The 12,508-nt window shown below is 35.7% G+C and overlaps 1 protein-coding gene across 4 annotated transcripts in view; it reads right to left on the bottom strand.

The window, feature by feature from the left end:
* The window catches only part of LOC130749140 (glycine--tRNA ligase, chloroplastic/mitochondrial 2), a 34,642-nt gene that overhangs the window by 1,359 nt on the left and 20,775 nt on the right, over window positions 1-12,508 (bottom strand). For all 4 annotated transcript variants that reach the window (XM_057602434.1, XM_057602435.1, XM_057602436.1 and 1 more), the window contains 15 exons: window positions 10,612-10,694; window positions 9,419-9,467; window positions 9,204-9,266; window positions 9,025-9,114; window positions 8,853-8,939; window positions 8,033-8,104; window positions 7,888-7,946; window positions 7,057-7,150; window positions 6,452-6,670; window positions 6,204-6,298; window positions 5,238-5,328; window positions 4,990-5,094; window positions 4,839-4,877; window positions 1,286-1,375; window positions 285-386 (listed from right to left, as the gene is read on the bottom strand). In XM_057602434.1, coding sequence (XP_057458417.1) covers window positions 285-386; window positions 1,286-1,375; window positions 4,839-4,877; window positions 4,990-5,094; window positions 5,238-5,328; window positions 6,204-6,298; window positions 6,452-6,670; window positions 7,057-7,150; window positions 7,888-7,946; window positions 8,033-8,104; window positions 8,853-8,939; window positions 9,025-9,114; window positions 9,204-9,266; window positions 9,419-9,467; window positions 10,612-10,694 — 1,338 coding nt within the window. The remainder of the gene's footprint in view (window positions 1-284; window positions 387-1,285; window positions 1,376-4,838; window positions 4,878-4,989; window positions 5,095-5,237; window positions 5,329-6,203; window positions 6,299-6,451; window positions 6,671-7,056; window positions 7,151-7,887; window positions 7,947-8,032; window positions 8,105-8,852; window positions 8,940-9,024; window positions 9,115-9,203; window positions 9,267-9,418; window positions 9,468-10,611; window positions 10,695-12,508) is intronic.

Below are 12,508 nucleotides of genomic sequence, written 5' to 3'. Positions count from 1 at the left end.
ATACACTTCCAAAATAAAGACTCCCAGCTTCTTTCTATAGGTCATCTTCCCTGGACACTTATGTTATAACTGAGAAATGTTTTGAAATAAAACAAAGAATTGACGAAAAATATATGCAGAAATTTATAACACATGCTAATGAAATCCACAAGACAGTCAAGTAGAACTCCACAGTTGCATTACCACCAAACTACTGATTTGATGTATATTAATTGGATAACATTTGACTGTAATCTGGTTGTCCCCATACATTTACAATTAATCAAAATTAAGATATGAAAAACCTCCATATGAAGCTCAATTTCCTTCCCACGGACAATTCTTGTTGGCCGAGAGTATGCTTCCACTACTTTGGGGAAAAGCTTGCCTTTTGATAATTCTTCCATCTAAATCAATCATTGAAATCCATCAAGATTATAAGTATTCTCTTTGAATGTACTACAAATTAAAGTTATTGAAAGGCACATAGCAGCAACAATGATGGAGGATGATAGTGGAAACATTGTCTACTGTTAGATATCTCGTATATAAGTAGAAGATCTTTTATTAGTTATAAATAGGTAGCATAATCATGTAATTAGGGAAATATGATATTTTTATTTATTGTGCCTTTATGGTACCTATTATATATAATGAACTCTGCTGTGTAGTTGAAACATACGGATTCACCAAATTCCTCTTGTCTCTTTCTTGTCATATTCAACAACAACAATGGCAAAAATGGTTGCTGGTGTCTGCCAAAAACAGTAGTTGCAAAAGTATACAAGCAATCTTACTTTTGGCTCTATTGCTAGATCATTCTATCTTAGCCACTCAGATTAATCAAGGTGCCTAATATAGAGGGAGTTTTGCTCAGGGATGAGGTCAAGAATATAGGCAAGGTACAACTAGGAAATGTACAAGTGCAGAACTAATTTCACACAAAAGAATATTTTTTGTAATTGGATGGAAAACACACATGTTACTTCATTTGCTATCTATGATATTGGCATATCCTTAGACATTGTTTCTGAATAAATGAGAATTCTATAGCATAAATGTTCTCGAAGCCATCAGTATTGGCATGCCTTCACAAATCTCTCTATCTTGTTGATTATAAAAATTGATCTATGCAACGACTAACTATCTCCCTTCTATTTACTCTAGATTAGAATGCAGCAAAAAGATAGTATTAATGCCAAAAATCATAGAACCTTCATGAGCTAGATAATCTCGATAAGTAATTGAGATTATATCAATGCTGTACCAAAGGAAAATATGAAGGAAATGAAAGAGCTTTGCTTACTTTATATGCAGATTTTGCGGCTAGACAGGGAAAATTTGCCCTCTCTGCAAGGATGGAACGAACAAATTCTGGACTCACCCCCTTGTCAACCTGTTAATAAAATATAGCAGCATGGTTAACTCACCTGGCATTTCTCAAAGAGTAGATTTCATAAAAATAAAAATATTACAAGGCATTATACACATACAACAAACACGTGTTCAACAGGAAAATATTAGAGAACATAGAGCATAAATTACATCAGATTTTTTACCATTGTACACAAATTACAGAACTTTTAATTAGTAAATCTTAATGGGACTTTGATCAGGAATCCCCATAGGCAATAGCTGTGGGATTAACCCCCATGCCGAAGGGCTAAGGCAGGTTCTGTCCTCCCTAGAGTGGTGACTCGAGGATTTGAAACCTTAACAATATAGGTAAATTTTTTCCTGGTGTCACAGTCCACTTTTATTTCAACCAACCACTGTAAAGTCATTGCTGCTCTAACTAAGGAATAAATGCAAAAGTTAATTAGTTTGTATGTGTTAGAATATAATATAAAACCATTCATGTGGCCCTTACCCAACAGCTTAGGCTTTTGGGATAATTGGTTGCTTGACAGTATGGTTTTAGACTATAGGTTTGCAGTAAGTCCTCCTTTCAGTTCTCATTTTCTTTGTAACAATCAAAGATTACTTCTTGACAAGCCAATTATGAATTACAAAGCTCCGTCTAACATCAAGTATTTTTTTATCCTTCACTTTTGGAACACATTTTTATGGTTCAGCAGATAAGATTTAGTGCACCAAAAAGTATCTAGAACTTTTTATGCTATGTGCTGTTTATGCAGTCATTCATTTAGATGCAATGCTTGCATTTTAAGGATGTATCTTAGCCCTCTAAAAATGTTATGTGCTAGAATTACAATTGTGGCGTCTCTTTGGTTCATCTCATGGTTGTTTCAAGCAAGATGTAGTTCCTACATGCAGAAATATTTGACAGCCTTGCTATGTTCTGGAGTCGTTACAATATTTGTTCCATTTAGGTTTTCCTGTTTAGGAGGATATCTTATTCTCACCATGGTGGAGAGTTCCTTTTGTGTCATGAACAAACTATCCCTAATAGAAAACTCTAACTGTATAACAGAATTGTAATATTGAATTATGAAAAGGTTGATATTACAGAAAGAGATCCAAGCTATATATAGAGAGAGAAGAAGCTTGCGCAGCAAGCTATCATAAGGAAAAGCTTAGCTAACTAACTACTCTAACTGATTCTGTTATAGCTTGCCATGTCAGCAAGGCCACTAACTGATTCTGTTATGGCTTGCCATGTCAGCAAGGCCATGTTGATACATATACTCTAATATCCTCCCTCAAACTCAAGGTAGGTGAGAAACAAGTTTCTCACGCACATTGAGTTTGCTTCTAAGGTCTTCAAAACGAGTAGGAGAGAGGGCCTTTGTAAAGATGTCAGCAATCTGATCAACAGAAGGGACATGATGAACAAAAAGAGACTGATTTTGAACCTTCTCTCGAACAAAAAAGATATCAAGTTCCATATGCTTTGTCCTAGTATGGAGAACAGGATTGTGAGTCAAAGCAACAGCCCCCATATTATCACAGAAAACCTTAGGTACTGTAAATGGAACTTGCAATTCCTGTAATAAGGATTGTATCCATAATAACTCAGCAGAAGTATTAGCCAAACTTCTATACTCTGCCTCAGTACTGGATCTGGCTACCAAGGTCTGCTTCTTAGAAGTCCATGTGACCAAGTTTGGACCAAAAAAGACACAAGAGCCAGAGGTTGACCGTCTATCATCAGGGTCTGACCCCCAATCAGCATCACAGTAAGCCACCAAAGAGACTAGAGAGTGCAGAGAACAAGGCCTGATGTGTAAACCATGATGAATAGTACCTTTGAGGTACCTAAGTATGCGCTTGACAGCCTTCCAATGCTCCTCCAAAGGTTGGCTGAGAAATTGACACACTTTGTTCACTGAAAAACTAATCTCAGGCCTGGTCAATGTTGCATATTGCAAGGCACCAACAATGGATCTATAGAGTGTAGGATCTGAAAAATAATCTGCCCCATGTTTACTAAGTCTAGCACCACTAACCATAGGTGTAGAGATGCCTTTAGCTTCAGCCATGTCAGCCCTTTCAAGGAGATCACCTATGTATTTAGTTTGAGTTAGGAGAAGAGATCTATCTTGCAAGTGATGAACTTGAACACCAAGAAAATAATCCAGCTGGCCTAATTGCTTCAAAGCAAATTCTGAATTCAGTTTTTGAACCACTTCTTGAATAAAGGGCAAGAAATTGCCAGTGATGATAATATCATCCACATAGACTAGTATGTAGATGACATTAGACTTGTTGTGAAAAGTAAAGAGAGAGGGATCACAACAACTTGCTTTGAACCCATACTTGACTAGAGCTGCCTTCAACCTGTCAAACCAAGCCCTAGGAGCTTGTTTAAGCCCATATAAGGCTTTATTGAGCTTGCACACAAGAGTTTTGTCAGAATTCTGAAATCCAGCTGGTTGTTGCATGTAAACCTCTTCTTGGAGAGCCCCATGAAGAAAAGCATTATTCACATCCAGTTGGTGAATATGCCACCTTTTGGAAACAGCCAAAGTGAGAATTAAACGAATGGTGATTGGCTTGACTACTGGAGAAAAGGTTTCTGCATAGTCAAAGCCTTTCACTTGATGATATCCCTTGGCAACTAGCCTGGCTTTATATCTATTTACTGACCCATCTGCATTCTCTTTGATTCTAAAAACCCATTTACACCCTATTGGATGCCTGCCCTGGGGAAGAGTGACCAAAGTCCATGTATTGTTGGACATGAGTGCATCATACTCTGACTTCATTGCAGCCATCCACTTTGGATCCTTAAGAGCATGTTTTGTTGTAACTGGTTCTGTGGAATCGCAACCGAAATCGGAGTCGGAGTTGGAATCTGAGTCGGAGAAGCTCCTTCTGCCATTGAGACGAAGAAGAAAAAGGTGGAATCAAAGAGAAAAATCCACTGGATCGTAGCTTGCTCTTGATACCATAATAGAAAACTCTAACTGTATAACAGAATTGTAATATTGAATTATGAAAAGGTTGATATTACAGAAAGAGATCCAAGCTATATATAGAGAGAGAGAAGAAGCTTGCGCAGCAAGCTATCATAAGGAAAAGCTTAGCTAACTAACTACTCTAACTGATTCTGTTATAGCTTGCCATGTCAGCAAGGCCACTAACTGATTCTGTTATGGCTTGCCATGTCAGCAAGGCCATGTTGATACATATACTCTAATAATCCCAAAAGCTTGAATTGTTGGTCAATACATATGAATGATTTTATATTATATTTCTAACATGCTCCCTCAGGCAAAAGGCCATGGTCTTCAAGTGTGGACAATACATAGCCGGTAGCTGTTCGCTAAAATTAACTTAAGAAAAGGGAACAGCTTGAAGATATACAAAAAACAATCTTTCAATTAAAAGATGGTCATATAAAATGTCATTTAATAATAGTCAAGCAAAGGGCTAGTTATGAACAATATAAATACCAGAAATTGCTCTAATCTTCGAGTAACAAATTGATGTACCTAGAGGGAAAATAATGACCATCAGATATCGATCCCAAAAATGATGTAAATGACGCTAACAAGAAGCAACCAGAAATTGGAATTTATAGATGAGGAAAGGACTTTATCTTACTTCATCTATCAAATGAGGATCTGCTTTAAGGGGCTGGACAGCTGCAGCAAGTTCCAGAGCCTCTTTAAAATCTAGATTTTTATTCCTTTCTACCAATAATTGCACCTGCAGTATATTGTGCATCTTTTTTAAAGGAAGCAATTGTCTTTCAAGAATTTATACTTATGTACCTTTAAAAATGAAATTCGTAAGAGAAAAAAAAAGAACATGAAAGAAAATTGGAGGAAAGAATGCTATGTTATACTTACAAGACCATATGAGATTCTCCGCAGACCAAATGGATCATTTGAGGAACTAGGTTGACAGCCAGCAGTAAATAAACCTACCAGGCTATCTAACCTGCAGACATTTATCATATCATGTAAGATGCAGAGCTATGTTGTTAATCAGTCAGTACATATCTAGTATAGCAAGGTCTATCATAGACTCATTCCAGAATGCAGCTAAAGAAAGTTTCATGAAAGAAACAAAGTCTTTAAGGGGGAGGTGCGAGGAAATAGCACATAAGCATTGCCCATTGCTTTTGCCAATGTCAGCATGAAGGGCAATACTATTAACACTAATAAGAAGTCATTAATATAGGCAATACTATAACACTAATAAGAAGTCATTAATATGGACAATACTATTACCACTAATAAAAAGTCAACACGGTCAAAAGATGGCCATGAGACTAGTTTGATAGTATTTATCGAATTGACTTTTTACCAATGCTATCATAAGCCTTCGTAGAGTTTGAAAAAGAAAGACTGACAAATTAGGAAATCGGAGGATTGAAGGCCATACTCAACCTCTAAATTCCCACTTTTGGAAACTTGTGAAGGCCACCATAGGCTATAATAGGAGGGTATCTTAAATCCACTCTATGCCACATAACCTCATGAATTTTGATAATAACATAGGAAAACTAATGTGTAATAAAAACAAAAGATTTGTAGCGCTTTATAAGTCTGAAGTTCAATGAGCATTACTGAGTAAAGTACAACCTAAAAAGCGATGCTTATTAAAAAAAGAAAAACCTAAATAGCGTTTACTTTATATTTTTAACATGCCTCCTCACGCAAGACATAAGGGCAAGCTGTGGAGAACACAAAACCCACCTACTTTATGCTAAAATTCAGCCTAATTTCATTAGAATAATGAGAACAACAAGGATCGAACTCTATACACTAGAATAAGCAAGAAAAAAATTCATAATCTAGCACCATTTTCACCTATCAGCAATTGCCAAAACTATGCCAGCATCGCTATTGGGAAGAATGTCACCAGAGAATCTAGGAAGCGTGATCTCGAATAAAGCCTCTGCAATCTGCGGGATGTGAAGTGACAAGGAAAGGAAGCAAAATCATTTACGAAGATATTAAGGAGCTACTAACCAAATAGGATGCAATATTAAAGAATGAGAGAATGAAACATGGTTTTCAAGATCACCAAATAATAGCCAACCGCAAAATTAAACAACCTGCACAGAGTATCCATCTCTAAGGGCATAGTGACGCCCCATAACTCCTGAAAGTGAGGTAAATTCAGTGACAACTGCAGTGGCAAGATCAGACATAGCAAGTGAGGCAGCATCCTGGATAATTTGTAGCATATCTTCACCGATATCCAGGATGCAACTTAGCTTAGTAACCAAGTTTTCAACACGAGTAATTTTATCCAGCATGGTTCCAAGCTTCTCCTGTTTCATTCCATGGTATCAACAAAAACAAGCTATCAAAGGCTAAGCATTGTATTTTCATTAACTTTTTCACACATTACTAGCATTCTCCAAAGTCTCAAACCTTTTCCTTTATTTTCTTTTCAAGATCCACCTTGAGAAAATAATATATTTTTACCTTGTATAGAAGAAAGTAAAAATAGTAGAGGATGAAACAAAACTAGTAATTACCTTTCCCCTAATTTTCTATAATATGTACCACGGCGTTGGGATTCACTTTTTTATAATACATCTATAAGAAAATAAAACTAGTACTTCCCCAATGATGTAGAAGAAATATTTGAATTTTCTAGTTAGATGAATCATTATCACGAACCATTTATCTAGAATTTTGATATACAACTTACATGAAAGAGAATATTTTTCAGTTGCTCTCGGAATTCTGAAAACCTTTTTCGAGTGTCCATCTCATAAAAGAACTTAGCATCTTCGTAGCGAGCCCTGCAATTATAATCAAATTATGTGGTCAATGTGGAGGTCCCATATAAGAACAAGCATGAGATTTGCATATGCTACACTGTACAGATCTAGAGAAGCAATGAGAGAGAGAAGAGAGAAAGAGAAATGTAACAAAAAATGTATTATTGATAATCTGAGAGATTACAGAAGATGTGATATCCTTATATAGAAGAATAGGAGAATACCAACAGCTGTAACATACAGCTGACATAAATAGGAGAATACCAACAGCTGACATAAATAGGAGAATACAAACAGCTGCATATGTCAGCTGTCATAACTACTCAAAGGCTGATGCAGCAGCATAGTAATTACAAACACAATATACTCTAACACAACCTTGCCCCGAGGATTTTCCAGCGCAATTAAATCGACCCCTTGGATTTCCTAGTGTGAGCAAAAGGATTAGAGTTCAATCCTTGCTGTCACATGGTATAAGAGCCTCTATGACTAAGTGGTCTAGAGTTCAATCCTTGCCGCCCCACAAATTCTTCTAATAATGAAAAAGTTGAATTTCAGAACATGGTAAATTGGCCAGTGCATTGTCCACGCTTCAAGCCTAAGTGGGCTCTTGCGGGAGGGGGCGTGTTAGAAATATAATATAAAACCATTTATGTGTCTTTTACCTAACAACTTAAGCTTTTGGGATAATTGGTTCATGACACATAGCAACTCTCATTCAATAAATTAAATATAACATGATAAGAAATTAAGAATACCTGAGCACAGATTCATTTCCTTTCCTCACTGTAGTCTCATCAATTCCACCATTCGCAACCTAAAAGAAAAACCCATGTCATTTGACAGATAAAAAGACAAAACAAGCAGTTACTCCAGGGTACTAAATTATTGGAAACAACTTACAGCTATAAAGTATGGCAACAATTTCCCATCAGCATCACATATAGCAAAATACTTCTGATGCTTTTGCATAACCTGCAGGCATGGTGCACAATGGTTTACCTTCGTTTTCCAAAAATCTACAAAACTTGCAGGCTTGTATACATATTTTAACTTAACAATGATCCAAACAGTACAATCCAGAAGAAATTAAGTTGAAAAGTCCAAAATCTAGGTATTTGGTTTTATTTTGATTAATATTGGTGCTAACTGAGCCTGTTTCAATCAGGAGTATTTTGGTATTTTTCACTAGGGTCTTAACATTAGAAATGTTGTTGCATCTATCATCTATGTATGGCCATCAGCTTAGCCAGCATTTTTAAAGTTACTAATGTTCTTTAGGATTTTATTTATGTTAGAGGAAGGTTATTAACTAGTGAACTTGTTGATTACCCCATTTGAGTAGCCCTATAGAATCAAAGTGATGTAACCAGAAGCTGTCAATAACGGACAAGTGAAAGACTAAACTCATTTAACCGTAAAGTCATGTTGAATGACCGAAAGAAGACCCACAGCGACTACAGATAACATAACGACAAAAATATCCTTATATAAGGTTGGGAAATCGTCAACTCAAGTTAGCTTTTCGGGTAGAGTGATATCCATACCCAATTTCAAATATGATATTAGAGCCTATCCTACATCCAGAGTCATGCATTTGGAATATTTCATAAGACATGCCTCTGCACAGTCTTTGAAACGGAATTATCATTCGGACTAGTTTAATGATAAACAGGGAAAAAGAAACTCAACAAAATTGACGAAGAAAAACTGAAGAGCTTACCATAATCAAAAGTTCTTTCGGAAGATCTAAGAAGGTTTCTTTAAACTTTCCAAGCACTGGAACAGGTGCCTCAACAAGATTCACAACCTAGAATTAAATGGAAATGGAAATGGAAATTTTTACAAATCTAAATATGTAACCATATTCAGTAGAAAGAACACGCAAAACTCACCTCATCCAGCAAACCATTTGGAATAAGAATTTGGCCATTTACACTTTCTGCTAATGTATTAGATCGCTCAACAATAATTTTCTTACGGTCCTGCCAAATATATGAAATATAATTATATAGGTATATATGGTTTTATGCATCTACAAATTTTTTATATTAACAAACTTATATACTCGTACCTCAACTGCAACATTGATTCCCGCATTTTTCATTGCAAATGAATATGATTCTGCATTTTCTACCTGCAAATTAAAGATGCAGTTTTTCTTTTATAAGCCAACATTTATTAGATAGAAGTACAAGGGGTATTTGTCAGAAGGATAAAGATTAAATGCTGACTGAAACAAACTCATTTTCCAGTTATTAAAATAAGTAGTTTAGCTTCAGCATGCACCTGGACAACGGCTGAAGCAGTATTACGAAGACCACAAGACAAGTTTCCACTGCATAATTAAACAACATGGTTCGCGTTATTCACCCATATAATAAAAGGAAGCTGATAAACCAAAAAGAACTTATTGCAATTGGTGGCAGCTAAGCCTTGGAATAATTAGACAGGATATTATTTCTCTAGCTCTACTCTTTGATCTATTTGATATATTTTCTATAATGTGTGAAGATAAGTTCAAAAGAGCATGTTAATGTCTAGTAGTTAGTTTGTATAGAGTAATAAGGTGGCTTGGGCCTTAAAGGCCCATTTCTAAGATGTATATATGTTGGTTCTCTAGTCATGTATGGATCAATGAAAGTTTTCAGTCTTTTCTTCCTACTTTACATTGTATCCAGAGCCGTAATCTAGGTACTGGTGTATCCTTTATTAATAGATAGACGCTAAACGATTCCAATTTTAAGGATAAGATTCAAGCATAGATGTTTTCTCCACTCATAATTGGACTCAACAATCTCATTTATCATAAGAAAGGGAACATGGGACTTAGGGTTTCAGCGTGTCAAATTCAATCCATTTTCCCGTAGAGTACATGTATCCTGTCTTTCTGACATCTCTCTTTTTGTGCCCAAACATCTGATTTGGTGACTGTTAATTTATTCCGGCAACCTTTTCCAAGGAACTCTTCTCTGACACCAGCGTGCCATTTCTCTCACCACCGGTGCCACTCAGTTCGTCTTGCTGTTGCTGTCCAAGCGTCGCCAGACTCACCTCCATAGGAGCCTCCATTTGCCGCCATAGAGTTTGGCCGGCTTCTCTCTTATCCGAAGATCCCGCTATCTTCAGTGAGAGTGAGTTATCAATGCCGCCACCATTGACATTTTGAGTGCATCGAAAAATAAAAAATAAAAATTCTTTTTAATTTTTATTTATTTATTTTGATTTAATAGTAAAAAGGAAAATCCAAGTATTATCACAGTCCATATCACCAAGTATTTCATAGAATTAGTCATTTTCCATATGCTTTCATCTTTCAAAATCATCTCAAGACACAAGGAAGCAATTATACATAAGCATACGACTACTCAGAAAGTTATAAAGATCTATAAAAACCGTGTCTAAAAAGTAAAAAGTCCAGTATGAACACAAGCTTTAAGGGCACGGAGAAGTAGAGACAATATCCAAAGAGAATATATTACCTCATCACCCCAGAAAATATAAATGGGACTACTGCTTGTCCATGCAGGGCCAGAATCCAACGAATAGGCCTGCTAAACATCACCTATATATTAAAAGTAAGGAAACATGTTAATGTCTGGCATCCAGTCATTTCCTTTCCTCCAAGATAAGGCTACATGATAGCAAATATGTTTTTCAATTATCTAGGCCATTCTACAAAATGTGGCAATTCTACAATAAGTTGTATGTTTTTCAATTATCTAGGCCATTCTACAAAAATGTGGCAATTCTACAATAAGTTGTTTTTCCAAAGTCACCTCTAGAAGCCAGAAAGCCAGATTTCTAGAAATATTCTTACAAATAAAACTGAGAAATCAAATTTTTATTAGTTACCATCAGGTTAGAACATTCATTCCATTTTCCTGCCTCTAGTATGCTTATGATAGTATTAGCTGAACTTTTAAACATAAATAGGATCAACAAATCATTATAAATATAACTATTAGATAAGTATCAGAGAATATGTTGACTAATAACTTTTCTTATTAGGCTCAGTCAACTGTAATTATTATTAGTTCAAACAACTATCCATATTGATGCTCTAATTGTTTGCAAATCGATCCATAAATAATACCAATAGAAAAACCATGTGTAGAATTTTATTAATCAGGTTTACATATTCTTCCTTTCTTTGTTTAAAGATTTTCAAATAATACAACTTGTCAATAAACCTTATGCACCCTTGACATTTTACAAACCATTTTTACTTTGTGAAATATCAAACTTGGTCTTAAATATATCTGCCTGTTCAATCTTTTCAGTACAAGTCAAGAGAAGGTTATATTCCACTAAACCAAATAATTAACTGACTGGTTTATTAGCATACATGTTACAAACTAAAGTAAGAGCTCAAGTTAAAATTTTATTGACATGCTCTTCTCAGAGCAGTAATTTAATGAGAGAACGTGTCTTTGGTACAGTCCAACTCTAATTCTTAATTTGATCTATTTGAAGAACTCTTCGGTTAGTCTGTTAACAATTATAGGTTTAGGGTTAGGAAGAAGGAAAAAAAGAGAAAGATGGCTGATGATTGATGGGATGAACTGGATTACAATACCTATACTGTACTCTTATTTATACTAATACTTAGTTCATGTACTGGAGCTATAGTACAAGCCTAAGTCTGCTAACAATAAGACTAATAAAAAAAGAGAAGTCTGGTGCTATAAACGGCTACACATGGGGTTCGTCAACACATGTGAGTCTACTGTGGACAGCCTCCAAGCCACATGGCAACAACTCCAACCTTGTGTTAAGGCTAATCTTCTACTAACAATAAGACGAATAACCTAATTAAATGCAGAAGCAAGTCAACAAACATATTCAAACAAAATCATTCTAAATACACTCTTAAAGTAGTCCAAGATTTTCAGTACACTAGCCAATGAACATAAGATTCTGGCTAGGGTTAGGTGACATCATTTTTGGTTCTTTTTGCTAGATGAAAGTGAAGGTTTACGCTACATTACTGCTAATGGGATGAGGATCATTGAAGATGCTTTGTGTAAAAACTCAAGGAATTATTAGTTCATAGAGTCTATCAAAAATATAATCAGCAAGGGTTTCGAATAAAGTTTCAAACACATCATGCTTTTTGGTTCTAGATGGAGAAGGTGGATAGTGGATGTTAGATACAAATATCACTCAGGCCCATACCAAATAGTTTAAGCTTCTGCGAGAGGTAGATTAATAGCACAATAACAAAGCCTCTAGACCATGCAGACCATAGTTCAGTACTTGTTGCTCTCATTCTTCTAAACAAAAAGTCAAATTTCAATGCAAGGTAAGGTGAACATGTGCATTGTCTACACTTTAATCCCGAAGACCTCTTGCTTAAGGGAGCGAGTAAGATGAAAA

The sequence above is a fragment of the Lotus japonicus genome, chromosome 3, assembly GCF_012489685.1.
Source record: "Lotus japonicus ecotype B-129 chromosome 3, LjGifu_v1.2".
In the NCBI taxonomy this organism is placed as follows: Eukaryota; Viridiplantae; Streptophyta; class Magnoliopsida; order Fabales; family Fabaceae; genus Lotus; species Lotus japonicus.
This window is presented reverse-complemented; position numbering and strand designations above follow the sequence as displayed.